The 27,838-nt window shown below is 38.5% G+C and overlaps 1 protein-coding gene across 1 annotated transcript in view; it reads right to left on the reverse strand.

Annotated features, from left to right (window-relative positions):
• The window catches only part of NUP155 (nucleoporin 155), a 33,080-nt gene extending 6,902 nt beyond the window's left edge, over positions 1-26,178 (reverse strand). The window contains exons 1-28 of the mRNA XM_075726295.1: positions 26,130-26,178; positions 24,640-24,777; positions 24,207-24,303; positions 22,585-22,655; positions 21,875-21,967; positions 20,921-21,087; positions 20,365-20,470; positions 19,759-19,832; positions 19,356-19,447; positions 19,126-19,223; positions 18,879-19,031; positions 17,877-17,977; positions 16,298-16,468; positions 14,948-15,058; positions 13,937-14,031; positions 11,973-12,061; positions 9,445-9,507; positions 9,191-9,341; positions 8,263-8,329; positions 7,242-7,360; positions 6,934-7,037; positions 4,969-5,102; positions 2,997-3,188; positions 2,222-2,360; positions 1,433-1,568; positions 848-1,001; positions 477-581; positions 204-358 (exon numbers count right to left, since the gene is read on the reverse strand). Coding sequence (XP_075582410.1) covers positions 204-358; positions 477-581; positions 848-1,001; positions 1,433-1,568; positions 2,222-2,360; positions 2,997-3,188; positions 4,969-5,102; positions 6,934-7,037; positions 7,242-7,360; positions 8,263-8,329; positions 9,191-9,341; positions 9,445-9,507; positions 11,973-12,061; positions 13,937-14,031; positions 14,948-15,058; positions 16,298-16,468; positions 17,877-17,977; positions 18,879-19,031; positions 19,126-19,223; positions 19,356-19,447; positions 19,759-19,832; positions 20,365-20,470; positions 20,921-21,087; positions 21,875-21,967; positions 22,585-22,655; positions 24,207-24,303; positions 24,640-24,757 — 3,155 coding nt within the window. The 5' untranslated portion in view covers positions 24,758-24,777; positions 26,130-26,178. The remainder of the gene's footprint in view (positions 1-203; positions 359-476; positions 582-847; positions 1,002-1,432; positions 1,569-2,221; positions 2,361-2,996; positions 3,189-4,968; positions 5,103-6,933; positions 7,038-7,241; positions 7,361-8,262; positions 8,330-9,190; positions 9,342-9,444; positions 9,508-11,972; positions 12,062-13,936; positions 14,032-14,947; positions 15,059-16,297; positions 16,469-17,876; positions 17,978-18,878; positions 19,032-19,125; positions 19,224-19,355; positions 19,448-19,758; positions 19,833-20,364; positions 20,471-20,920; positions 21,088-21,874; positions 21,968-22,584; positions 22,656-24,206; positions 24,304-24,639; positions 24,778-26,129) is intronic.
• Positions 26,179-27,838: the final 1,660 nt, after the last annotated feature.

Genomic DNA, 27,838 nt, shown 5'->3' on the forward strand with positions numbered 1-27,838 from the left:
TAATTTCTTTTGAAAACCAGCCTGGATTAAAAGCTAATATATTCCATTAATTTACAATTTTTTTAGCAAACATCCTTGGACATTGGCCTTTTCTTGTACTTGGCCTTTTCCTCAAATAGCTACACATAAGGTTTTGATTTTAGTTTGTTTGATTTTTCTGCCATTACCTCCATATGTGCAAATAGATCACACATAATCCATACCTATGCAGGTCAGCCAACTTAGCCAAGACTCTGGCTGCATTACTAAAATTTCTGTTCTTTTCAAAGTATCTCCACAGTAAATCCATATAACGAACTTTGTTTTGGTCAATCTTGGTCATCCGCACAAGGTAGGGTTCCAAAAAGGGGGCAGTAACCTGCAAAAGTCATAAAGATAACATTTACATTTTTAAAGCATCAGCATTATTACAATTAACTCTTCCAGTTCAGTGGAACCCTCCAACAAATTATTTTGTTGTGTAGAGATGAGGTCACCTGTAACAGTTTGTCCGCCAAGTCAACTTGTATCAACCAGTTGTAAAGTGCAATATTGAAGAGTTCATCCGTTGAACGCTGAGCCAGCTTTAGCATTTGTTCAAACTAAGGGAAGAAAAGGCCAAAGTTGTGATTCCAGAAGTGGTTACATTACATCAAGCACTGACTACGTATGTGACAATACTTAGGTTCATGTTATTTGCATGTCATCATTTCTGTGAACACTCTGTACATAAGCCAATTCATGACAAATCTTGACTTACCCACTTCGCTAAACTATTCCATAATCTTTTAAAAATAGTAAATTCTACACCCCTTCAAATCACACTATTTTCTGGAGTGCAGTCATGATTTTTTCATGAGTTTCTTACATGATGCCCTGCTTCTTCATTGCTTAGCATGTTGGGGTCAGATGACAGCACCGGAGGACCTGGCTTTTTGGGCACACTGGGAGACTGTGGAGCAGCTTTACTTTGATTCACTAACTCTTGAAGGGTGTCAGTGATACACTTGTAGCTGTTCAATCTGTAAATACAGCAAAAGAAAATAAAAGCCTCACAATTTTCATTGCAACTATCCATGAAATACTCTTCTCAAATGTTGTTATTGTATGCCTTTATAAACACAACTACTAAAATTTACAAAAGGTCACAGGTTATTGTCAGCTAGTTGCCACAATCTAGTTTGTTCTCAATCATATTTCTAACAAGTACTTCTGTAATGTTCAGATCACAATGTTTTCAGCATCTATCAGTTTACCCTCTGCTCCAAATTAAGTTGGTACCATATTAACAATAATCAGGGAGAGCATGTTGGGCAAAACCATCTATATTGTGTCCCTTATTATAAAATGCTTGTTTGTCATTACCCTGCATACCTGCCCCAAAAGAGTTACTTTCCAGTCACTTGAAATAAAGCACCCTATATAAGGGTAATAAGGTATCCTGAAAACTTGCCTCTCTTGAAAAGCTTGGAGTCCAACAACATCCTCTTCTGGTTCTCCATTTTTATAGAAGTGAAGGCCAAGACCTTGGGGATCTTTCTTCTCAGCAGCTGTAAGAGAGAGTTCTACTACTCCCTCATAGAAACGCACTAGGAAAAAACAAATACCACAGTTCATTATTGTATTAAATCTATGACAAAACAGTAAGTGACATCAAACAATTCCCATTTTAGCAAGCAAGAAAAAATAAACCTTATTCACTCTGGTCTGTATCGTTTAAAGGTTTATGCCTGTACCTAACCTGTGGGATTATATGCAAGTCTGAAGTTACCTATTTGTACAGAGGCTGAAATCTTGTCTGCTACAACAGTTATAGCTACATTTAAATTATCTATTAGCTTCTACTGCACAAAACGGGATTCAGAACCTTTTTCAAACAGCGTATTTAGTATAAAACCTTACCTGCAAAAGTACAGTCATTTACCCTCTGCTTACATACAGCCCAACAATCTTCCTAAAAACATTTTTACCACATACATGAAATGAACTGACACTGCAATGTGAAATAAATGAACGGGAATATTTTTATACAGAAGTGGGTTTTTTGATTGGTTGGTGAAATCTAGAAAATCTTTGAACAAAACCAGGTTGACCTATATTCATTCTAAGAGTTATTAAGAAACTGTTTATGATAAAACACTATGAGTTGAAAGTTAGTAAACAAAACAAACAAAAAAGAATATGGCACAAAAGGATACTACAGAAACTATTTACCAGAACATGATCAGTGATTGCCTCTTACCTTGCCTATATTGCGCACAAACATTAGCAAGGTCTACTTGATTGCTGATCTTCTGGTACTCTTTCAGTGACTCTCTTAGCATCTTCTCTTTTTCCAGTTTGCTTTGAGCCTGCCGAGACCGCTGAAGCAGTTCATTTGCCTGAAGACAAATGATAGGGAAATGGGAATTATTCACATGAACAGATCATGGATATTGTTTTAAGTTAATGAGTTATTATTCCAGACTTCAAAGCTGAAACAATAGAAACATCACGCACTCAAAAGCACTCTCTCATTTCCAGCAGAAAGACTGTACAACAGCAGTAGACAGAAGGGCTTAAGACTTAAACAACCAACGGCTTCCCCATTTTCCCCTCACCAGTTACTTTCTTCAAATTTATTCCAAGAGCTTCAAAGAGTGAAGTTCTTAAACACAATTATCTTTCCACAAATTCCATGAAGCTAGGCAACAGACAGAAAACAAGGGACTATGCTGATGAAAGACTGGAGTAAGAACACATTTTATCAACATCAAAAAGGCAGTTTTATTAGACATCACATTGGAGGTAGAGACCCTATGAACACTACAAATAACTGCAAATGCTTCAAACCAGAGCTCGCATAATTTTCAGCATTAATCAACTACAAGACACAAATATGCACACGACCTGCCTTCTTAAGTTCTCATGCTCCTGAAACTATTTGAGCATAATGATTTACAAGCTGCCCAACTTATCTCATTTGAACATGTTCTGAAGTTGTGCTTTGGTGCTGTAAAATCTGGAATTGCGCTTACCTTGGAACACACAGCATCATCAGTGCTATAAAGAAGAGGACAGATATCTTGCAAGTGGGCAATGATGCCATCCACAGCAGCGTTATCTCTGATATAACAGTTTATGAGAGAAGCAATGAGTGCTCCAGTCAGCTCTCTGTCTCTAATTACCAAGTCTTTGAAAGCAGTAATCTTTAGATGTTCTTGAAGTTCCTGAAGATAGACAGAATTTCATCAGTTTACCAAACTTTTTACTTTATTCCATTTAGAAATATCACAATGTTACAGCAGCGAAGTTAACTGTTTCCAGTAAATAAAAACGTACAAAACTCCAATGACTGAAGTGCGCAGCAGAGAAATACATTATTTAAAATACACTTTATATAGCAAAATGGAAATAATAAAGAAAGCTCTATCAATGAAGGCACGAGACCCTTGGATGACAAAGGACAGTGAGAACTCCTCTTAGCAGACTTCCTCTGCCATCTTCACTATGTGTCACTTTTGTTTTAGATCTCTGTGAGTCAGAATGGAATTAGCAGTTTGCCTTACTTCACAGGGCACCGTCAGAATGCACACCCTATAAAATGAGTATGTTACTGTTTTTAACAATAGGAACCATCTGAGTACTGTCATAGATGAAAAAAATGACAGAGGCACAGAAAAGAGGAATCTAAAAAGTTTGAGGTCTGTACTCTTCAGACTTTTTAATATTAAATTACATTGAAGGTTATTAATTTTAATTATTAGGAGTATTTGCTCACACAGAGTTGCCGGTAGTGTCTATGGATGATCACTAACAGCGTGAAAATACTATTAGAAAAACTCTAAAACTACTGAAGACAGAGGAAAAGGTTCTATTTGTTAAACAATTAGTTAACTCCTTGTCCAATACAAGGGAAGAGTTGCCTGTGTTAAAGTGTGCTAACTCCCCAAAGCAACAGTGTGAAGAGCTCAGCTTCTGTGCATTTGTAAAGGTTAAAAATTGTTCTTTTTACTGACAAAGAATACAACTTCTCAAATAATCTGTTTTCCTATCATGTGGTAGGACAAATGCCTACTATTCAAATTAATAGCTTCTTCAAGGGCTGGATGCAAATTCAAGATTAGCAAAGGGTACATAGCAGTAGCACCCATAGTTCTGTAAGTTTCCCTCTTTACAAACAAGGAGAGGCTGAAAGAACTGCTATTGTTTATAGCCTGGAGAAGAGAAGGCTCAGGGGGCAGTGTGTGGGATCTTAGTAATATTTATGGGAAGGTGTAAAGAAGGCGGAGCCAGACTTTTCTCAGTGGTGCTCAGTGGCATGACACGATGCAATGCCCAAATGCTGAAGCAAAGGAAATTATACCTAAGAAAAATCTTTTTTACTCTAAAGGTGGTTGAACACTGGAACAGGTTGCTCAGAGAGGATGTGGAGTCTGCATCTTTGGAGATACTAAAAACCTTAGAGGATATGGTTCTGGGCAACCTGCTCTGGTTGACCCTGCTTTGACCCTCTAGTCAGGTATCTCCAGAGATCTCTTCCAACCTCAGGTGTTCTGTGATACATTCTGGACCCCTTCTTACATAAAAGTGCAAGGGTTTGAGACTCTACAACCCTACTGCTCTCCACTGTTAAGCCTTTACCAACACTAAGGCAAATTCCTCTTGGCTGGACAACATTGGTCTATTCTTTTCAGCACATTTTGCAGAATGTGCTTAAGGTGAAAACACAGGAATTTATAAAACCAGACTCATTTTTAACTGTCAATAAAATAAAATCTATTGTTAGTGACAGTTCCAATTTGCTAAAATTGGGTGATGAGGTCAATACTACATGTCAGTCTCTGAAAAATAAACACTTACAACCTGAACAAAAATCCATATGTGATTTAAAGTTCATTATATGTTTCTCCATGAATTAAAGTAACACTCATTTGAGAACATTTAGGTAGCAAAAGAAATTCAGATCTTAAATAAAAACAAATTGTAATCATAGGATTCAGATCGTACCTTCTGAAGCTCACCTACAACAACACTGAATTGGTGCTCACACAGCAACTTCCATAAAGCCAATGCCTGGCAGGTTTTGCGAACAAGCTGCTGGATGCCTTGAAGTGAGGTCTTCTCAGTTAGCTGTGCCTCAGCTGAAAAAGCAAAGAGAGAGTCAATAAGCAAGTGTTCTACATGTTTCAAATTAGCTTGTAAATTTTTGAGGTTTTTACATTAATAATCTCCTTAAATTTTTTTTTTTTTGCCTCTTCCATTCTTAATTAATGCTGTCTAGCTCTCTTATGAGGAAAGTTAACATTTCCCCAAAAATACCACCTGTTAACATAGGAGGAGTACTTTCTGAAAAAGAAGTATGGCTTCGTGTGAGTGCACTGGATTTACATATCAGTCTTAAATTTTTGCTTGTTTTTTTCATAGTTACTGTAAATGTATTCATGATGAATATAAAATAAATAAAAATAAACTCTTACATATTCCCTTTTTGTTTGATTACCTGTATTTGCCTTTAGAAAGAAGCAATTACAATTATAACACTGTCTACACTATCTTGAAAGGAACAACAACTACTCTGAAAACTAGTAACATTTAAATCTGGTAAGATGTATTATATTCACTGAAAAAATAATATGGACATACTTATTACATGGGTGGAACATAATTGCAACAATTTATGTCTTTACTTTTGAGTGCTTACAGTTCAGAAATGAGGCAGCAATAATTACATTGTGTCATTTAGCAATCCAAAAGGGTTTATGGGCTTTGGAATGCATAAAAATGAAAAATAAAGTTATTAAGCGTCTACCAAATTCTACATAATGACTTTTTACAAAAAAATTACATTCACACTATAGAGAGCAAGCAGTACAGAAAAAGAAGTAGAAATTAAAACCCAGGATTATACCCATATGGACCACAACCATCTTCAGTTCTGTATACACATCAGCAACACTTCCCAACTTGCCTGCAAGTGCTGGGCCAAAGCTGCACTACAGGAAGACAGGAGTTCAAATGGGCTGTGTGACAGGGCCCTTATTTCTAAGCAAACATTTGTAGACATTTCAGTGACTGTAACCTTGGCAACTGCATTACAGTATTCCTTTTTAATAGGACAACATACTTGTCTCAAACAAATTGCTTAACAATTGCCATCCTGAAAATATAAATGCGTGTGCAGCAACTAAGTATTGTAATGAGGACATTAAACAGTCTTATGAAACATGGAGAACATTAGAAAGAAAAAAGAGACAGGTAAGTGCAAAGAAACCTATAGTTTTGTATTTCAAGATTGTCTGAATGGGGAAAATAGGATAAAGAGGACACATATCTACACAGAATTGAAATTTAATTGTTTGTATGAAAGAGAGAAGTTTAAAAGTGCTTAAAAGTTCAAGCGCTTTTGTTTTAGCTTAATAAATTGAGATACAACTAGTGTTTTCCAGTGGCTCAGGACTACTAGATGTTCCTGTGCTGAAACCCAGATTCTCTTCACAGAGAGATACTCTCCTTTGTGGACTGCTTTAATTAGTTGCAATATTAAAGCTTTCAATATCAAATTGAAAGGTAACATCTGCAGTGTGTAACGAATGAAGTCTCTTGCCACAATCCACCTAAAGGCTGGAATGTTTCTCTATCTAGATTTGAGTTTTCATTCTGGGTATATACTTCGTCTCTAGTACAGTTGTATGTAAATGATTTTTTCACATCAACATTACTACAGAAGCACTGCTCCTGATGGATCAGTATGATATGGTATGGAAGCAAAAGCAAGGCGCTAGCGAAGTTCATTTCCAAACTACAGTGCTTTTTCTGAAGAATTTATTACTGAGTCTGGCATATTGATTAATGTCAAATTTGTATGGAAAAAAGGCATTTTTATTCAGAAGTTTTAACAAACAAGAAAAGCAAGAAAGGCAACATCCAAATGCACCATTCCCTGATACTTCCTGTTCAAAACTAATTACATACCATGATATTTCCTCTGGAGTTCTTGCTGAACTTGCTGAGAACTTCCACCATCAGGCCGCATGAAACCCAGGAGCCTCTGTTGCAGATTGGCTGGTGTGCTGAAACTGCAATTCCAAAATTAAAAGAGATGCTAATATGATTACAAATACTGAATCTTTTAAAGATGAAATCTAACAACTCATTTTTAGCATCTGAATAGTTGAAGCTGGAGACCATACATACACTTCAACTCAACACAGATACACGTGATAGTTTTTCAAGAGCTGGACATTAAATACCACTAGTAAATTTAACACAATGAATAATACCTTGGGTTTCCAAGGGCTCCTACTGTAGCAAACTGTGAATTTCTATCTAGAAATTCTTGTAAACCTTTTAGTTCTTGTAGTACACATTCCAGCACATGGGATGGAACACTGCTTTCTACCTGCAAAAGAAAGCAGACTTCTTTACAGAAAGCATAGTTTCCAAACTTTTTCTCAAGAATTTACAATTTTAAGCTAAAGCCACTAAAAAGACAAACACAAAGAAGGTACAACAAATAAATAGCATAACAGTAATGCTATCACTAGAACACAGCATTATTATACCACAGTCATTGATGAGGGGGCACACATGGGAAGAGGCAGTAGTCCTCTGAAGATACACAGTATTCAAGATGCTACTTGCTTTGCCCCTCTGATAACCAAATCAGCTGTGTTCTACTATTTCCAACTCTGAACTAAAACAATGATTGAGCATTGCTAAGACACAGAGTGTAAGTGCCAAGGTCTTCCAGACTCTCCCAGTTACCTTATAACTGGAGGAGGAAAGCTCATGTAGCACTTAATTTGCATTGCTGAAATTACTCAGTTCAGGATTCTATTAGCATCCACAGTCAGAAAATATTTTGTTATTTTGATCATGGACAAAAAGTGAAACACCAAGATGTTAGTCAGGAAGATGCTGGAAATTTTTTTATGTCCTTACATAACTGCAATGTTTATCCTAACCCACTAAAGCATTTTATTTTTAGGCTTTGTCTGGAGGGGGTATGCATAAATGAAGGAAGTGCAGTCACTAAACATGGAGAAAACTGGCCATTGCCAACTAACAACAGAGATCAAATTACAGTTCTGTTTCTTGAAAAGTAACATTCAAAATAGTAGCTTAAAAAGATTTAAAAACTACAATTATTCCTCAGTTAAGAGCACAGCACTTAAGAGAACATTCAAATGACAACAATGTTGTTTTTTCCTTATCACTTCCTAATTGGGAACAGAAGTATAACAGGGCTTAAGACATATACTGTAAGGAACTTTTAAAAATACAAAATAATCTTTTACATACTGCAACAACTTCTCGATTGCCACTTTTGAAAACTCTCTCCACAACTATACTGCCATCCCAAATATTTCTGCAACACAAAACAGTACTGTGTTAAAAACCACGTAATTTAAGCAAGTATTTTTACAACTCTTCTATGTATAATTTCTTAAAGAAAGAAACAGTAATGCTTTTTACTTCAAGGTCTAAAGTAAGGATTTAATTTGGATGAAAATTAAACATTCAAAAAGAGGTACCATTATACATTTCTGAATGCTACAGATATAGATAATTAACAAAATTTCAAATTTTAAAACTTTAATCAAATGAAGTTTGATGCTCTCCAATACTTTAAATATACGCCAATAATGTTCTCTGGAAATATAGTGTAGGCAAACAAGTGTCATAAAAATTTCTTTCCCAACCAGCATTTGGAGAGATGACCAGCATAGGAAGAGCTCTATTCTTGCTTGAGGTGTTCAGTAACACAGGACTCAACATCCAGGTAGCAGAATCCTCTTTAATCTTGCTTCATTGCTCTGATTTGAACATTCTGTTTCAAGCTTCTTAACAGAAAAGACTTCAAGCCAGGACTTTGATCCTGTAAGTCCTTCTGCATTTGTTTCATATTTTAGTAGGAGTTTGAAACATACAGCTTATAGGTTTGAAAAATAAAACCACAGGTTTTACAGTTGTGCATATATACTTCATTGGAGGATCAATATCTAAACAACTTTCCTGTCCTAGCCACTCACTGAATATATTATTATTAATAGAGCTGTAAAAAGAATATATATCAACGGGTACTTCATAAACACAATGTAAAAAATGCATTTACTAATTTCAAATTTAAATACTATTAAGATAGAATTTACCACCTACAAGCATTAGGAGAAAGAAAAACTATGAAACAAACTGAGTGACAGAATCTCCTTTTACACAAACACCTCACCCTATAATCCGAGCAAAGTATATGCAGATGCCATTGTGTCTTCCAGAAAATACTATCTCGGGACCCATCATTCCGCTAATGGATGTACCAGGGTGAGACATGGAATTCCCAGAAGGAAATATGGGAGTTGACATACTAGGAGGTTGTAAACCTAGGGTTAAAGTAAGTAAATATTACTCATTTGAATCCAAATAAAAAATCCTAGGTGGAAAAAAATTTCTCCATTTCTCCAACAAAGGAAAAGAAGGCATTACCTTGCCCAGCTGTTGTCATAAAGCTAGGATTAGGATATGGACTATCAGCAGTTGAAGAGGAACCTAAAAGGGAAAAGAAAGAAAGGTAAATTTGTTATGAATGAATTAGAAAAACCAAACCAAAACGTAACCCACAAAATCCCTATGCAAAAGCAGCAAAGTTGTTAAATCAAGTATGTTAAAAGTTAGAACCACTCCAACAGCTTTCATTTATAGTTAAATACCAATTGGCACTCATTTCTTATCAACCCAACACTCCATAAATGAACCAAGTGGATACACTTCTTTCAAGAGCAGTTATTAAGCACTTTTTTTTCCAGCATTCGCATGTTATTTATTGCACACCATCTGTCCCCTGCCTTGAATATAACACTGTCCACACACTTTTTCTTGTTCTTTACCTTGTGACTCCTCCCATTCCTGATATGGGCACCTATTCTCAAAGCACTCACTTTCAGTCATTTAGATCTTTTCAAAGAGTATCAATTTTACCTTCCAGCACTCAACTGAAAGAAACTAGTATTATTACTCTTAATTTTTACATAGGGCAGTTGGTCAAACATTGCAGCAACACTGTTAACTTGAAACATTCAGTTTGAGACTGTACACGGCCTCAGATTCAGCTGTGAATACTCAACCCTTCTGCAAATTAAGTCTGAATACCTAACTTAAGACCCTAAAATATGAGGAACACATGTGGTCATCTACAAAAATGTCCATGTACCATCAGCATGTAGGATGACATATTACAGAAAAGGCAAGAAAACTGGCACTCTGAAAATCTTTTATCAAAGAATCAGTCCTTCTTGCCTTATTCAGTACAGTTCTCTCAACTTAGAACCACACAAAACAGCGCGAAGGATAACAAAGTCCTTCACTGAACAGTGCCAAACTGTTCTCACAGCACATTCTCCTGTGTGCTAGGCAAAGCACAAACTTGCAGAAAAGCAGCATGCAAATTCATGACTAGACTTTCAACAGTGAGAAAAAGAGGGAACCAAGTTAAAGGTGCCTGGCCTTTTAATGCTAACTCTATTGGAATGTAATTTCACATGCAAAATTTCAAGGTGTTTTAATCAATTTCTGGCAGTACTGTCTGACCCACCACATGGGACATCCACAATATCAGAATCTTAGTTTCACATGACAGTTCTCTACCCTTTGAGCAAATGGAGTAAGCAGTGGCAGAATAACGGTGCCATCTTCCACCTGGACCTGTCACTGAAGCAAAATGGAAACACATGCTTTGATACTAGGTTACAAAGAGGCATATATGACAACAAATGATAATAATATCCAAACATTTAGACTTGGGAAAAATACATTTACTTTGAAAAGGAGTCACCTTATTGATTACAGAGCTTCCTGTCATTTCCCCAACATCTTAGTTTCATTCTCAGTCTGTTCCTAGCACCTGTTCTCCCCATAGCTGCTGTCCTCTCTAACTCAGATTTAATTTTACATTCTTATGCCTTGCCTCAGCTCCTGCCCACATTGCTATTGTTCCACACCATCAGGCTTGGAAAGTGATGCCATTGATGCATTAAAAATGGCCACTCTTCTTAAGTGTTTTAAAACTAGTTAAGAATTCTGAGAGACAGTCAACCGGTTTTCCAAAGCTTCATCCCAGTTTAGCACACCTTTCTCCAGTACTTATGAGTTTGGATATACGTCAAAAACGGTACTGAAATGGAATTCCTTTGCATTCCAAGCAATCGTTTTTTCCCAAGTCTGATGTGTAAGATTGAGTTCCACATGTCAGATAAGGGTAACAGACCTTGGAAATTAATGAGTTCCTGATTAAAAAAAAAAAAAAATTAATTTCGTTCAGTAATTCAGAGTTCTAAATTCTTCATTATAAATTTCTTTTTTAAAAACCTGTAAGATCTGGAATTGAGTGACACGTTAAAGGACAACTTCCTGAAGCAACTGTAGAAATTAAAGGCAATCTGAGTAATAAAGTCCTCCACTCCACTAAGCATCAAGTTCTGAGGAGAAAGAACAGGCATTATTCTCATTTGTAGGTGACATCGACAACCTAAGCAGAAACCAAATGTTGAAGCTAGAGCTTTTACATGGAGAAATCACTCCAAACGACTAATCCATTTCTTGATCAAAAGTATATTCTTCTCATAAGCAGTATCTGCAGAGGAATGACAATGACACTGTAAGAAGATACTCTGCTATAGTCACACAACAACCAACTAATCTTTGTAAAGTTTGAACTATTGTGTTGATAAATTGTTCTCTGGCTGCTGAAGTGCCTCTGGCAGCAACAAATATATACCTTCTTCACATAATCTTAACAGATTATGTGCAACATCCAGACATGGTGCGAATTCACGTCACCCTCTTACTAAATCCAAAAATCACTCAAGAGAAATGGAAAAACTGTAATTAATTAGCCAGTGAGTGGAAAATCCAGGACTATTTTAGACAAAAAGAACATACGTACTTACGAGAAGACAAAATACAACATATTTAAGAAAAAACAATCTGTCCAACACCATGAAATGCTTGCTACTTACCAGCAGGAATAGGAGAACCCAGAATAGGTCCAACATTGCTTGGAGGAGGCAGAGCTGATGGAAATCTCATTTGTGCTTCTCCACCATACCTAAAGTTCACATGCAAAGACAAAAATTCCTCACACTTCATACACAGTCCATTTAATTTTCATGTCCTTGAGAATTAAGAGCAATTTTCATTTAAAAGCAAGGTTCTTTCAAATGGGTAATAAAAAACCCAGCACAACTTTTCAGAAATATTTGTGACTGTATGATCCTTCTGGCAGAAAAAAAGAAAACTAACTGAATATATGTTATATGAAAAGCATTAATATATGCAATTGCAAAGGTAAGTTAGGTGAACAACTAAGGCTTTTTTTGTGGATGTTTTATGTTCTATGGTGCTATGATATGATCAGGCTTTAAAGAGAAATTTACCATTTCTCAAAATCAGGCTTATGTATCTTTTTAAGGTTTGCCTCTACAGGGAAGTGGAAAGGAGGACAGAGCTGAGATGACCCATGCTTATCTTTCTATCATCCACGAGTAATTTCTATCCATCTCTCTCCTATAGTGCTTCATGAGCACTTTTGTTATGTCTTCCCTTGCTAACACCCATCTCTCCGGAGTTATCATTCACATTTTCTCTCAGATCTTGTAACGTAATTGCACTTAACAAAGAGCAACTATTCACAGCCTTCTGAAAATAGTTGACTTGATCTAACACCTGCACAAGTTTTGGAAAAGAGCAAGCAAGCTTTTGGGAACATAACACTCAAACTCTAGTGCAAACATACAGTCAAAGCTGCGCATTTTATCATCACTCTCAACAGTTGTATCTTACCGAACCCCTTTTTTTTCTCCAGGCTACATGCCCTGTGAGGACAGCCAAGAGACCCACAATATACCAACTTGCTTAAGGCAGCTAATTAAAATACACATATCAGCACCATGCTAAGGATATGCAGTACTTGGGATACATAGATGACATATTAATCCTCCAGAGTGGAAGCCCATACTTTCTCACTCAATTTGTACTGGAAGAAACCAAAACAAACCAACCACCAACAAAAACAACAAAAAAACCCCAAACAAACAAACAAAATCAACATCTATGACCAAGAGCCATCGGGCCCTGAACAGCATTAAGTCCATTTGAATATAAATGTCCTTGGCGCAATGGTGAACAGCATAAGTAACTGCAGTATGTTAAGAAAAAAACCAACCAACCAACCAAAAAACCCAAACAAACCCCCATAAAAATTAAAAAATCTGTCTGTTCTTATTCCAGCTGTCTCAGTTGGTCTCATTAAAGATATTACTACACACTGCACTTCAATGAACTTCCAGTACTTAAAGGGGGCCTATAGGAAAGATGGGGGCAATCTTTTTAGCAAGGCCTATTGTGACTGGACAAGGAGTAATGGTTTTAAACTAAATGAGGGGAGATTTAGACTGGATATAAGGAAGAAATTTTTTGCAATAAGGGTGGTCAAGCACTGGCACAGGTTGCCCAGAGAGGCAGTGGAGGCCCCATCCCTGGAAATATTCCAGGCCAGGTTGGACGCGGCTCTGAGCACCCTGATCTGGTTGAAGCTGTCCGTGCTCACTGCAGGGGGGTTGGGCTGGATGATCTCTAAAGGTCCCTTCCAACCCAAAGCATTCTGTGATTCTGTGAACTGGGATACTGTGAAGTATAGGTAAGTGCATTTCAAGCAGATTAAACTACATTCTCAATAGCCACCTCTACATGTGGAATACAAGCATCCAAGAGGGGAACTAACCAGAAACGACCATTACAGGAAGCCTCCTTTGTTGATGAGCCCTATATTAGTGCAAAAGCATATTCTACCAGGTTTAACAGTCTATGCTCATTTTAAAACAAGGCTCACTCAGGCAGCAGGTTAAAGAGCCTGTACAATTATTTAGTGGCTGTAGTGACACTGCACATAATATTCAGAACAACCTACAGAATTGAAACTTACCGGAAGAATGCTCGAGTAGCCCAGGCAGATACTTCTCTATCACATGCAGCATTAGAACAGGCCAAGATAAGGCAAGTGGCACAGGCCTGATCCTCCTAGAGCATATTATACTATCAGTGTGGCAGCTGATATTAAGTTGATAGGAAACATATAGAAGTCATACTGCTCAATAACCAAACAGTAAATACTTTTTTGCATCATTTTATTTAGAAGGCAAGGAAGTCAACTCTTCCCAATTACAGACAGAAGTGAGTCATAGTGAGGCATCCCACTGTAGCAGGTAAGCTTTTGTTACACAGTTTTTGCAAACTCAGTACCATTACCGGTAGGAAACAGTCTCTGTGTCTGTCACCTAATTATGACTAAGATTCATGCAATTTCTACAGAAAACGTAAATTAAGACTATGTTTGAAGAAAAAAACCTACACAAATAATGGTTTGCATATTCTAATGTCATGTTAAAATACCACTTAGTATGTCCTACCAAAGCACAAGAGAATAGGTTACAGTGAACATTCACTACAGCTACTCATCAGTACTAGCCAAACTGAAATTGTAATCCATGATAGCTTTCTTCCTGCTTGTTTGTTATTTACCTTAAACAAAAAAATAGACCAATTATACACATTTCTCTTGGCCTTCAAAATGTAAAACCCTCTTGTAGTGGTAGTAATTTAACTTTTTCAGAAACTCTTCCTCCCCTGCTCTTAGATGAATTCCTTTCCTAAACCAAGAACGACATTATACTTCTGCATACATATAAGACATATAAGAATTTCAGGGAAAGTAAATTACACTTCCATTTTTAGATATCATGAAATGAGAAGTTATTCCTCATTTCACAGTCTTGTTTTATTTAGACAATACAGGAAAAAAAGTTAATAGTTTAATTGATAAATGAAATGTTAACTAGAAGTTTATAGCAACAACAAACGGATGCTAAAGAAAGTGATTAGATTTACATAAATATTCTAAATCTTCCATTTTTCATAACAGGTCAAAAAATCTTACCTGATGCAACTTGAAAAATCTTTCAATCTCTTCTCCATCTCCACCTATATTGCTAACAAGCAGATGCCGCAGCTGATCGACAGGTCTGAGTTTATGAAACATAAAGCTCCCCTAAAAGTAACCCAAAATAAGTTAGAATAAAGTTGTCTTTACCCTGGCCATGCCAATACCCCCTCCCCACAATGCTTATTCATGGAAAGGGTGGTCAAGCATTGGAACAGGCGGCCCAGAGAGGTGGTGGCGTCACCATCCCTGCAAGTGTTCAAAAAACGGGTAGATGTGGCACTTCGGGATATGGGGGTGTTGGGTTGATGGTTGGACTGATGATCTTAAAGGTCTTTTCAAACCTAAACAGTTCTATGATTCTTAATTTTCCTTCGTTGCACTACTGGATCGAAGTATAATATGAATAGTGCTTAAAGCCCCGTTCCCATTCACATGCAGAAAATTCTCTAGCGAGTCTAGGAAAGGCAGGAAAAATACTGCAATGGCTATAAACTCTCCATAAACTGAGTTAATTTTTCTGTTCTTAGCCTAATACGAAGCACACAATACAAGCATATCACAAGCATATACAGAAAAGAAAGGCTTTACGTATGTTGCAAATCCTCAAAACTGCCTGGAAAAAAAAAAAATGCTTGGAAGAATTCAGGACCAAGGGCACGGTAAGACTCTACACTCAATCACCTTGCCTGCATCCATACTAACTACTGGAGAGAGTCCAATTAGTGCCTTTAACAAATCATCTGCCATTAAGCAAATGCAGGTTGAGTCTAGAGGCTGCAAGACATTAATGATTACACTTTTTTTTTAAATTGCCTATTGGTTAAGATATTAAGTGCCCTAAAATATCGCTAAATGCAATCAGAAAAGAGAAGTAGGAAAGATAATTTCTTTTTTTTTTTGTTTTGTTTTGTTTTTTTAAAACCCTTTCAAAAAAACATTTTGGGACTTCTTCTATGACAAAGAAGAAATTATTTATTCAAATTTCAATTGCCAACAATATTTATCCAAACTATATTTCTGCGCAGCCACTGTCTGTTTCAATTTCATATAATCACGAGTATAACCAAGGTTAAAAGAATTTCTCAGATGATCTATATCTACAAGGGCCCTTTGCTGGGAGACCAACAAAAACTATGAATACACTGTACAACAGAAGCTGGCCCAATAGCTTTGAGTAAATTTAAAACAGGTACAGATGGTTGCAGCAACGTTCTTCCTTTTTATGTTCAGAATATCATCCTTAAAACATATCCAAAATGAATAAACATTTACAGGTTTATATCAGTCTTCCAACTTCATACTTACTCTCCTGATTCCCTATATTAAGAATGAAGAAATACTCACCTGAGCTGAAAGCAAAACAAACTTCTTAGGTGGCAGCATGTGTTGCTGTACAACAACAGGTGAATCAGTTATTGGAATAATGTCTTTATTTAGCGGTGTTACAATCTTCTGAACTTTAAATTCATCAATAGCAGAAAGAGCCCAGGAATGTCCATCAACACGGGTGGTCATCTGAACAACAGGTAGATATTATCCAAAGCTTGCTAACAGACATGGATTTTGTACATACATGGTGATATTTTACTATTTACCATTTAAAATTACACAGAATAGAATCTACTCTTGACACAAGAAAACCCAAATAAGCAAGTTCTTTTATTGTCTAACAGAAGGTTACCACCAAATTTACAGCTATATATATACTGCTGCTTTTGGGAGACAGGGAATAATATATTGCTTCTTTTGGGGGACAGGGATAGTGTTTTGTATTTAAATGTAAAACAACTTGTAAAGTGGAATCCTTTAATGCTGCTGCAATATAAAATGAATTTAAATTATTTCTTAAAGAATCAAAAAATGTTGCAACTGAATGATAAAGGTTTACAAGACTTTCACAGCTGGCAGCAGTACTTCAAATATAACTCAAGAAGAGACATATGGTAGTGAAGACATTCCAGAAAACTGTATGCTAACAAGGAAGAACTGCTGCTCAAGGATAGGCTGCAGTTTTCTTTGGGAAAACCAGCTGTCTGTTACTGTCAAATGCCTTGGAAAAAAGAGAGAGGTCAGCACTTGGGATATTTATAAGTTTTTGTAGGGAAGGGTTCTAGAGTAATTATATGGCTCCTTTGTAAGTTATTAAAACAGCAGATAAATCAAAACCTGACTTTGAAACTTTAACTTATACAGTCTGTCCATTCACTTCAACTCTACTGCTGCTCCTCCAATAATACTATTTTTGACATGTCACTCCTCTACTTCAGCAAAAGACTTCAGACTTCCTTCAGAGCTGGAATACATGAAATGTTCTCCCTGAACTGACGCATAAGGAAACTAACCTCCTCCAAGCCTCTCTTACAAACCCACTTATGTAACAATTACGAAAAAGACCAGAAAAAAAGGTGAAATAATGAAGAGATTAATTGAGTCTGAGATTAAATGAAGACATGGAATATCAGTTTAAATAAAGAAACCCAAACTCTCTAGCATCTACATTTTAAACAATCTTTACCAAATTTATCCTCCTCAACAAACACCATTATGCACTGTGCCCCATGTCTTCTGTGCTTGTGCACAATATGCTGCATGCTATAGACAACAGTATTTTCAGATATGCTAATTAGAAGTCAAATCTTAGATGTCAAGGCAATTGCTTTTGAAACATAGTTTGCATCAGGCTAGAAAGTATGGCTGAACTAGGAATTCCTACTAAGAGATCAGTTCCCATTCACTGACAAAACTGCCTACTAATTTTTTTTTTTTTTTTCCTTTGCAGCATATTGATTAGTAGCTTTCTAAGTGTTTCCAAACTCCTCATGGAAGTTTTCTGTGAACTACCCATTTCTTGCAGATAGTATCAGAAAGGAAAAAAAACAGTATCTAGGTTCCATCAAAACTGTATGAAAGTTTGCTTTAGTACCTGTGTTTCCATCATTGGCTTTTGAAAAGGGAAAGAATCATGATTGATACACCACAGGATGTCATTATCCTCATTTTCTGAAGCTGCCATCAGCAGGACCCCTAGCAAGGAAAGCGATATTAAGTTTGTATCAGAAGCAATAAGCACACATTAGATGCAAATTCATTCATTCATTATCTAGCAAAAATCAATCTTCAAGTCCTAATCATACAATTTGAACAGCAAATAATATCTCCCGAGTTTGTATGTCATAGGGTTCTTCCAAAGGTCACTTTTAAAACCATTTGCCATCTACTCTAAAAGGTACAAACAAAAATGAGCCTAAAATAGGTAGAACATGCCTCAGAAATGAGATGTTTAAACAGGTCATGCATGAAAAAATATGCAAAAATGACTTCAAGGACAAAAATCGGTATGTATGCCCAAAAGGGTCAGCAACATAGAGACATTTCCCCCTCGCATTTCTGCAGCACTTTTAAAAATTCAGCCCACAATCAGAACTAACATAAAAATGGAACCATCTGGCAGCTGTTTGATATTTTATATGCTATCAGTAGCTACATGAATTAAAAAATAAATGACAGTCAGCACATGCTAAACTCAGCAGAGAGGCACTAAATAGGTAAGAAGTGTATTTTATCACCTGCTTTCAAGAAATCACATGTGGCTAGAGACATGTAGGCAAATTTGAACAAACTAAATCTGTTTTATGGGGAGATTAGGAGAAAAAAAGCTTGATCAACACATGAACAGAGCTCTCTGCACAAACACTGCACCTTGCAGAAGAGCTAAATTCTGAAAAACATGAGAACCTTCCACTTCCAAGAACTCTCCCATTAACACACAGAAGCCATGCTTAGTTCTTAGTTATTCTCACTGCTTCAAACTCCCCAGCGCAAAAACAGTGCGCTAGTGATGTGTCCCAATTAAAAAAAAAAAAAACAAACCAAACCAAACCAAAACCAAAAACCAAATCAATCTGAGCTGTGTTCCACTGCTTACCTTTGCTATAAAGAGCTCTGTGAACCTTCGCAGGCTTCTCCACATTAGAAGAAGCTGAAAATCCAGGTGGCAAACGGACGTGCACCAAGGTTAACGTGGAGGGACGAGCTGCTGGATGCTTAAATTGTGAAGTACTAAAATACAGTCGGACACCTGAACAAAAGATGAAAAAGGGTCACAATTTTGCTAAACTGTGCAGATGCCTTTCATCAGTTTAAAAGGGGGGGAATTAACATTGCTTTCTTACCTGCATGTGTGATTGCTAGTAGTTGACAGTCTATGGATTCAGAGTTTTCAATCACTGCTATTTGAACAATAGGCTTAAATACAGAACGGTCTATTGTTCTAAAAAACAAACCAAAAAACATCCATACACTCTCAATCCAAAGGAATAAGCAAACAGCATTCTTCAAAAATATAGTGTGAAACTATTGGCCTTAAAGGAAGCCTCTTACACTATAATTGTCATAAACATACCTGGCAATGCTCCCAGCAGCAGAAACTATAGCATTTTGTGAAAGAGAAGTAACCCTGGTCATTCCTTGACCATCTTGTCCCAAATCGTAAACCTGCAATTCAATAATACAGCTTAGTGATCTACGGTTTAACTAATTAATACAGCCTCACCTATCAAGCAGCAACTCAAACTCAATTTTTATTTCATCCTCATGTTTCCACATAATTGAGGGGAACATCAAAAGTCTACTCTTTCCTCGGAAGAGGAAAGGCTACTCTTTCCTCAGCACAAACTTTGTTACAAAAGATAAATTGGAATAATATCCTGACACACCTACAGAGAATTCCCAGGTACTGAGGAAAACTTAAAAAGTTATATACACATTAATAGCATAGCCAACAGTCATTAGAAGAAGTCACATACTTGCAGCACGCCTTTCTCTGAGCGGGTGTGTAAGATATTTCGAGAGTTGTCAATGGCGATTTGAACTACAGGATCTGGGGAGGCGGGGAAAAAACAGAGAACCAGCAAATCAACACTGGATTTGGTGAAAACAAGTTTCAGACAGTATATCTATAAAATAATGAATCATAAGTTAAGAAAAACTGAAGGAGTCCCACATGGGACTCCTACCGGAAGTGATTTAAAGCAGCAGTCAACTTCACACAGTTATTAGTAAACTTAAAAAAAAGAAAAAGAGTGAAAAAACTTGTGTAATAGTATCAAATTAATTTTTCACTAAACAGCAGAACAGGGTAAAATTATTTACTTAAAGACTCTACTGTTTGCAGTGATCCCACTAAGAACGTATTAATTTTGTACTACAGAACACTAACTTTAGTCATAAAGGTCAAACTTTCCAGGCGTTGGTATCTATGGTGTCTACATCCTGAACTAAACCACTGCAAGTTTCACTGATAATAACTAAATGGTCTGAATGAGGAAACTAAATTCAGTCTGACTTCTTGGTAATATTATTTAAAAGGTTACACTAAATGATTGGGTAAGTCTTGAACATCAGTTACTTACCATCCTCCGAGAATGTGAACTGTAGCAATGAAGGAATAAGGAAAGACAGCGCGCTCTTTGAATGATTAATTTTTCTACAGCGCTGGCTAAACCAGCCTGCTTCAGCCTACAATTTAAAACAAATACAGAGTTGAAAGAAAAAAAAAAAACAAAATCCAAACTAGTAGTTGTATTAAAAAAGTCGTTAACACGACAAGTATGACAAGAAGTAAAAACCTAACTATACACCATTGATTTAATTGAAAAAGTATGTACTAATCAATTGAAAGAAACAGGTGATCATTAAAAGGAAATTTTTTTCACAAAAAAGGGTGCAGGATGTCACAATTTCATTTTTGAAGTTGACCAAAGCTGCGTTGCTACTCCTTATATAATTACTACTACTTCAAAGAAAATGCATCTACACTAAGATGTCAGAGCTGTTGTGCAACCAAGCCATGCAACATAATTATGGAAGAAAAAAGATGGGAAACCTGACATGTTTTAGAACTCTCAGTGCCTAGATCACACAACAATGAAACAATGAAAAATGCCCATGTGTAAAACCTATAGTCACCTGGTATGCTACTTCGTATAAGCAGCCATCTTTTCCAGCCAAAAAGATACGCCCGTTATCAGTGGATGTTATTGCCAGAATGTAAGTATTGTCAGTAGGGAGTGAATAGAGGGGGTCTGGTAGCAGCTGCATTCCACCAGACATACTGTCATTGAGCGATCCAGTACCTTAAATAAATAAATAAATAAATAGTCTTTAGTTTTTAAGTTGTTCTAATAAATATTACAGGTCTGTGATAAGAAGCATTTTGGAAAACAGGAAAAATTTCAGCAAATTTCATAATTACTAAACACATTCTGGAATAGCTATTCTCTGAAGTGAACTGCAGAGTAACAAATCTTCTGTTTTTAAAAAAGTAAAGTAAATTCTCTATATAAGTCCCAGGTAAGGAAATGCAATGTTTTTCATTTCTATACGTTGTCAGCATCTCTAAATCGCAACAAGTCTAAAATGCAGATTTCTACTTTTTTTCTCTTTCACATCAAGGTAATATAAAAAGAGCAATAGATTGCAATCCTCTCACTTTCTCCAAACAATTATGTATTTTCTCTATTAATATATATGGCATGAAACAAATGGTATCAGGTTCTCAGTTTCTGTGGCTGGAATACAAATGCCAACAGGTTAGTGAACTGTATTCACCAGTTCCAAGATTCATGCCCATCTCTTCTCTCCCTCTCCAACATGCTGTTTAATTAACAGGAGTACCTGTTTCAAAAGCTTTTTTTATGTTAAACAGGCAAATAATACAACTCAGTGTTCCTATGCGAGTCCAGGATCCAGCAAGTGCACATCCCTTAAAAGTTATTTCCCCCTGTCTGTAACACGATTTAAAAACTAGCAAGACGCTTAGCACATGTTCTTTTTTTTTTTTATTTTTAAATGGTTACTAATAAAACAGCCATGTATACTTGTTAACACACAACTGAGAATGAGGGGAGAAGGGAGAATTACCTGCTTGTATATTAGCACAACTGAGCCCTAAAATCACAATATCCACGGGGGTAGCCAGAACAAGTAAGTGTCGTACATGAGGCTGGAAGATACCTAAAGAAGGGGAGAAAATAAAATGTTAGTTTGCAGCCAACCTCTCAGATCACAATGATGTATCCAATGCATCCACTGGAAAGACACATCGATTGATTAGAGGCAACAGTCATATTTAAGACTTAATGATCTGTGAAACTCTAGAATGAGAAGAGACTATCAGTCAGCATTTCAGCTTCCAGTTCATGAAATACAGGATTTTTAAAATTATATTTTTCTTATAAACATGCTTCTTTTAAATTCAACCCTATTGCCAAAGCAACTTTGACTTCAATTGTTACCTAAGCAGTAGCTACCAAAAGAACTGGGAGGGCTAGAAACCAGGATCTCATGGAAGTTATCACTTGAATGTGTAAACTTATAAACAGTACAAATGTTAGAGTATGATGTGACAAAAAAACACAAGCTTATCAGTGCAAATGATTGTTAAACTATACATTATTTCTGGCTTGTAATTAATTTCATAATGTTTCTAAAAACAAAGCAAACCCATGCATCTTGTGTATACATATACACACACACAAAACCCACAGATTTTCACACATGCCTACACAAAAAAACCACATACAGACGTTTCAGGAACTGCCTAATTCTACTCAGTGCCATATATTCCTTACCTCCCTTTGGCTTTACAAGACCCACTGCAAGAATAGTTTCACTTAGGCCATCAAAATAAGCCAGATCTCCCCTGTCATGAACAAGAAAAAAAAAAAAACAAACCCTGCATAAAACTTGTCACGTAATATCACATAATAACAAAGTAAATCAAATCAGATTCTGTATATTTAAAAATTATTAATACTTATTGTGACACTCTGAAGCCATCTACATCTTCTGCTTTAGGTGAAAGCAGGTCCAGCAGAATGGAATGACAAGAGAAGTTTCACACCAAAACTATAAAGGCAATCATTTGAGACATCTGGAGCCTCTATAGCAAGAATTCCCAACCTCCTCCCCATCACCTTACAATTAACACCATGCAGTGTTGTTTTATTTGGCGAATATATTTAATACACTGTGACACAATGTAAATGTATGGATAGGAGCTATATGAGTCACAATCTGAACTTCAGTCTTCTTAGGAAATGCAACAATATGTATAAAGCAATTCTTACTATATAGGCAAATAAAGGAGTGTCCTGGTTTCGGCTGGGATAGAGTTAATTTTCTTCCTAGCAGCAGGCATAGTGCTGTGTTTTGGATTTAGTAGGAGAAGAATGTTGATAACACACTGATGTTTTTAGTTGTTGCTGAGTACTGCTTATGCTAGTCAAGGACTTTTTCAGCTTCCCATGCTCTGCCAGGCGCACAAGAAACTGGGAGGGGGCACAGCCAGAACAGTTGATCCAAACTGACCAAAGGGCTATTCCATACCATATGACGTCATGCTCAGTATAGAAACTGGGGGGGGTGGCCAGGGAGCAGCGATCGCCGCTCAGGAACTGTCTGGGTATCGGTCGGCAGGTGGTGAGCAATTGCATTGTGCATCACTTGCTTCGTATATCATTATTATTATTATCATTATTATACTGTTACTATTAGCATTACTATTTTACTTTATTTCAATTATTAAACTGTTCTTATCTCAACCCAGGAGTGTTTCTCACTCTTACTCCTCCAATTCTCTCCCCCATCCCATCGGGGTAGGGGGAGTGAGCGAGCGGCTGCGTGGTGCTTAGTTGCTGGCTGGGGCTAAACCACAACAAGGAGGAAGCCTGCAAATCATAAACGTATCACTGCCATTTGAAAATACAATGAAATTATGTTCCAGTTTATGCATCCTTAAAATAAGTCAGGCAGGAGAACTTCACTCAAAATACTTCAAAGTACTAATGCTGTATCACTTAACATTGTGGGAACAACTGGCCACTGTACAGAGTGCCTACTAAACCTACTTAGAAAAGTTAGGCCATCAGTGTAATTTTTTTCTGCTTTTGTTGGCATAAGCAAAGCCTTAGCCTAAATACAGCAATAACTTTAGGATATTAGCTATATCTAACACTAAGCAAATGCTTATTCCTTTCTTTCATCTCTAGATGATTTGGCAGCAAAATTACTAATTCCTAGAAATCCTTGAACACTTATTATTCAAAAGTTTTAGTAAAACCTAAAAGGAATCAAGATAACTTCAACTGAATAGCAGACCTCTGTGCTACCAGTAAGCAATCTCCCACTACTGCAATTGCTTAATGCCAGTATAATACATCAAAATATCTTCTGGAACATGTTTTCTACATACCCGTCTTCATAGTTCCACATAAAAATGTCACTGTCAATGGTCAGCCAAGCTCTGCAGATTTCTGGAAATACTCCCATCATACAATTGCACTGCATATCTGAAGCACTGTTGATGTAAGGACTAAATGCATTTTGGCCAGCAAAGGCAAAGTTTGGAGCATTTAAAAAAACCTAATATTACTTTATATACAGTAATACACAAATGATGTACCATAAACATTTGAAGTGCTTCACACAGAAACTAATTCCACCAGCATCGCTACACAAATGGACCTCGTGACCACTTGGAGCCTTATGAAGGGAATGCGAACAATATCGAAGTTCATTACTGGGAGTCTGACAGAAAGATCGGGGAAGAAGATTATGGAAGAAAAAAAGTTTGCTTCTAATATTATGACTTACACAACCTAACACCTTATTTTTCATAAGGATACGTCCAAACTGCTCCACTAACTCTGGGGGAAGTGGGACTCTGCGGACTGAGCTGATCTCTGGAAGATTAGGTATTGACAGCAAACCTGGTCCTTGCAAAGGATAATCCATATCTGACATACCAGAAACAGTAGGGCTACCTGCAATTAAGAACAACAAAAAAGATTAGACTTCTTACAAAGAATGAGAAATTTACAAAAAAAGTTTTATATTCTTTTTCTCTTATCTTCACCTGATTGTTTCCTAATCTGTGAAATCTAAATTAGACTAATTACATTTCCTATTTTACTTTAGATGAATACAGGCCTTCAGACTACGTAAGAAAAAATGCCTTGATGCTGCACAGATTATAAACACCACTACTCACAAGATATGTGTGAACAAAGGTTTCTGTAGGAGCAGGACCATAAACAATAAATCTAAACCTTAAATCAGACATAAGGAAACAGATTTGCAAACAAACTCTTACAATACCTCATTTGGACACCATCCTACTCTCTACCCAATTTTTACTGTGATATTCTCCATCCCTTTTTTCATTGTATGGCCAGACATTAAGTATGCCACGTAGACAAGACAGGAGCATATTCCTTCACCTAGAAAAGCTGATCTCCGCTCGTAGTATCAAATTAAAATACCCATATATACCCAGTATTTTATGTGATGTGTATCCATCGTGCTGCTAGAGCAGTTACACTTTAGCCATGCGCATCACATTGTATCATAACAGAAAACAGACACTCTCTGCTTGTATCCTGACACCCAGTGGATATATATAGATTATATCACCTTTCAGCTCTAGGGTGCCTCTTCACAGCCCACTTTGCCAGACAGCTGGCACCAATGAAGCAGGAAATGCTGTCTTGATGTTTTAAGGAGAACAGATGCCTGAGAAGAGGTATACCTTACGTCATAACTACATGTGACATACAACTATAGACAAATGAAAGTCACTCAAAGAGGCTTGAGAGCTTTCCAGGCTGCTTGTAACTTAGGGATGGTGCTGGACACTTAGTGAGCCTAAGAGCATTCTGCAAGGGTTTTCCCAATAGACAGGATGGAAAACAAGTGCCATTTTCTTCACCTTATGGAAGGAGATGGGGCCGAGGAGCCAACCCGAGCCCACGCATCCTGCAGTGCTCCCCCGGGCACGGAGAGATCCCACATCCACAACTTTCACCCACGCACCAAGGTGTCCACAACACGACACCCCCCCCCACACCCCACCAAGACTAAGAAGCCGTCACACTCAGCCCTGCCGCCGTCCCTGAGAAGGCAGGGACAGCAGCCGCTGCCCCCGGGGCCCTGCCAGGGCTGCAGCCGCCACGGGGAGGGGGTCGTGCCCGGCTGGCTGCCCGCCGAGGGCCCCCACGCGAGGCCGGCCAGGCAGCGCCGGCCAAGGCCGCCCTGCGGGGGGTCGCGGTGCGGCGGGGGCACCGGGGCGGCTGAGGCGGCGAGGGCCGGAGGCAGAGGGCCACCGAGTGCTCCTCACCAGGCGCCGGCACCGCCAACAGCTCGGACAGGTCCGGGTAGCAACGATCGTCCTGGATCTGGCGGTCGATGATGCGGCCCGCGATCTCCAGCGCCTCCTGCGCGGTGGGCGCCGCGGGGCTCATGGCGGCGGGCATGGCGATGGCGATACGGGCGCGGGCGGCAGCGACCGGGCCGGTGGGCGACTCCGCGCTCGGCCAGAAGGCGTTAGCTCGCCACCCGCCACTCCGCCACCCGCCAAATCCCGGCAGGCCCTGCGCGCGTGACGCAGTTCCGCCGCGCCGGCGGCCGCTTCCGCCGGCGGGGCGGGGGGTGCAGGCGGAGGAGCCCGGTCGGCCTCTCCGAAAAGCGGTTCCGGGGGGGAGGCGACGGACTACACCCCTTGGGGCTGGGGGTCGGGCGTGGCTGGAGAGGCGCTGCCGAAGCCGGGCAGCCTGTGGCGGCCGCGTCGGGGCTGTGGAGCCCCCACCGATGGCCGCGCCATCCCGCCGGGCCACAGGACGGCCCCCGAGAGGAGTGGCAGGAAGCGGTTCCTGTCAGCGGTGCGTGGCCCTGGGCGCTTCCCTGCCCGCTCGACCGTCGCTGCAGCTCTTGGGGGGGCCCCTGTGACAGCCCAGTCAAAGATCTCTTATACTACGAGCCTGATGTGATGGTGTGGCAAGACTGTATACATCAGTTATTCAAACATACACAGATTTGGCATGTAGTGATGCAAGCCAAAATCAGCGAGGGGACTCCCCTTCAAAGGCATGCACAGCACCTCTGCTTGGAGCTAAAGTGTGGAAGCAAATAAGTCACCTTTGCAGCACACTGACCCGCTGTGGCTGCTGTTGTTCCAGAATTTGGGATCACACATCAATGAGACTGTAGCAGATTGTTAACTTACCAAGGTTGGCCTCTGTTAAGTGATGTGCCTGCTCTGGGCAGTGTAGGCATTCCCAAAGCATTGTAGGAAGTCTCAGGGCTGGGTGAAACTTGGATTGCAGGGAATGGGTCTGGTTTGTGAATTATGTTTGCTGCTGTCACTGCACTAACTCTGCTCCTGGTTCAGTCCAGCACCCATTCTGGAAAGTTTTGTCTATGGGAGAGGCAGCTGGCACGAGAAAGGAAATCCTCCCCACTCTGCTTTCCAAATGGAGAACCTGGAGTTAAGTCCCAAACCCTGCGGGGTTTACATGGCAAAGTGGGAAATGCTCCCTGTATCTTCTCAAGATTGAGAAGCTGGTGGCCAGTCACCAGTGGGGTTACCCAGGACTCAATTTTAAGCCAGTGCTCTTTAATCATAGAGTCATAGAATCTTTTAGGTTGGAAAAGACCTTTAAGATCATCCAGTCCGACCATTAACCTAACACTACCAAGTCTGCCACCAAACCAGTTAAGGGTAGAGTAATAATTAATTCCATGTTTCTTGGCTTGGTGGCTGGGTTATTTTTTAATGAAAGTAAAACAAGAATAGAGTCATTAAGGTTGCAAAGAACCTTTAATGACCTTAGTATCATCAGTCCAACCATCAACCCAACACCACCATGCTACTAAACCATATCCCGAAGTGCCACGTCTACCCGTTTTTTGAATGCTTCCAGGGATGGTGACTCCACCACCTCTCTGGGCAGCCTCTTCCAACGCTTGACCACTCCTTCTGTGAAGAAATTTTTCTTAATATCCAATCTAAACCTCCCCTGGTGCAGCTTGAGGCCATTTCCTCTCGTC

This window comes from Pelecanus crispus, chromosome Z, assembly GCF_030463565.1.
Source record: "Pelecanus crispus isolate bPelCri1 chromosome Z, bPelCri1.pri, whole genome shotgun sequence".
In the NCBI taxonomy this organism is placed as follows: Eukaryota; Metazoa; Chordata; class Aves; order Pelecaniformes; family Pelecanidae; genus Pelecanus; species Pelecanus crispus.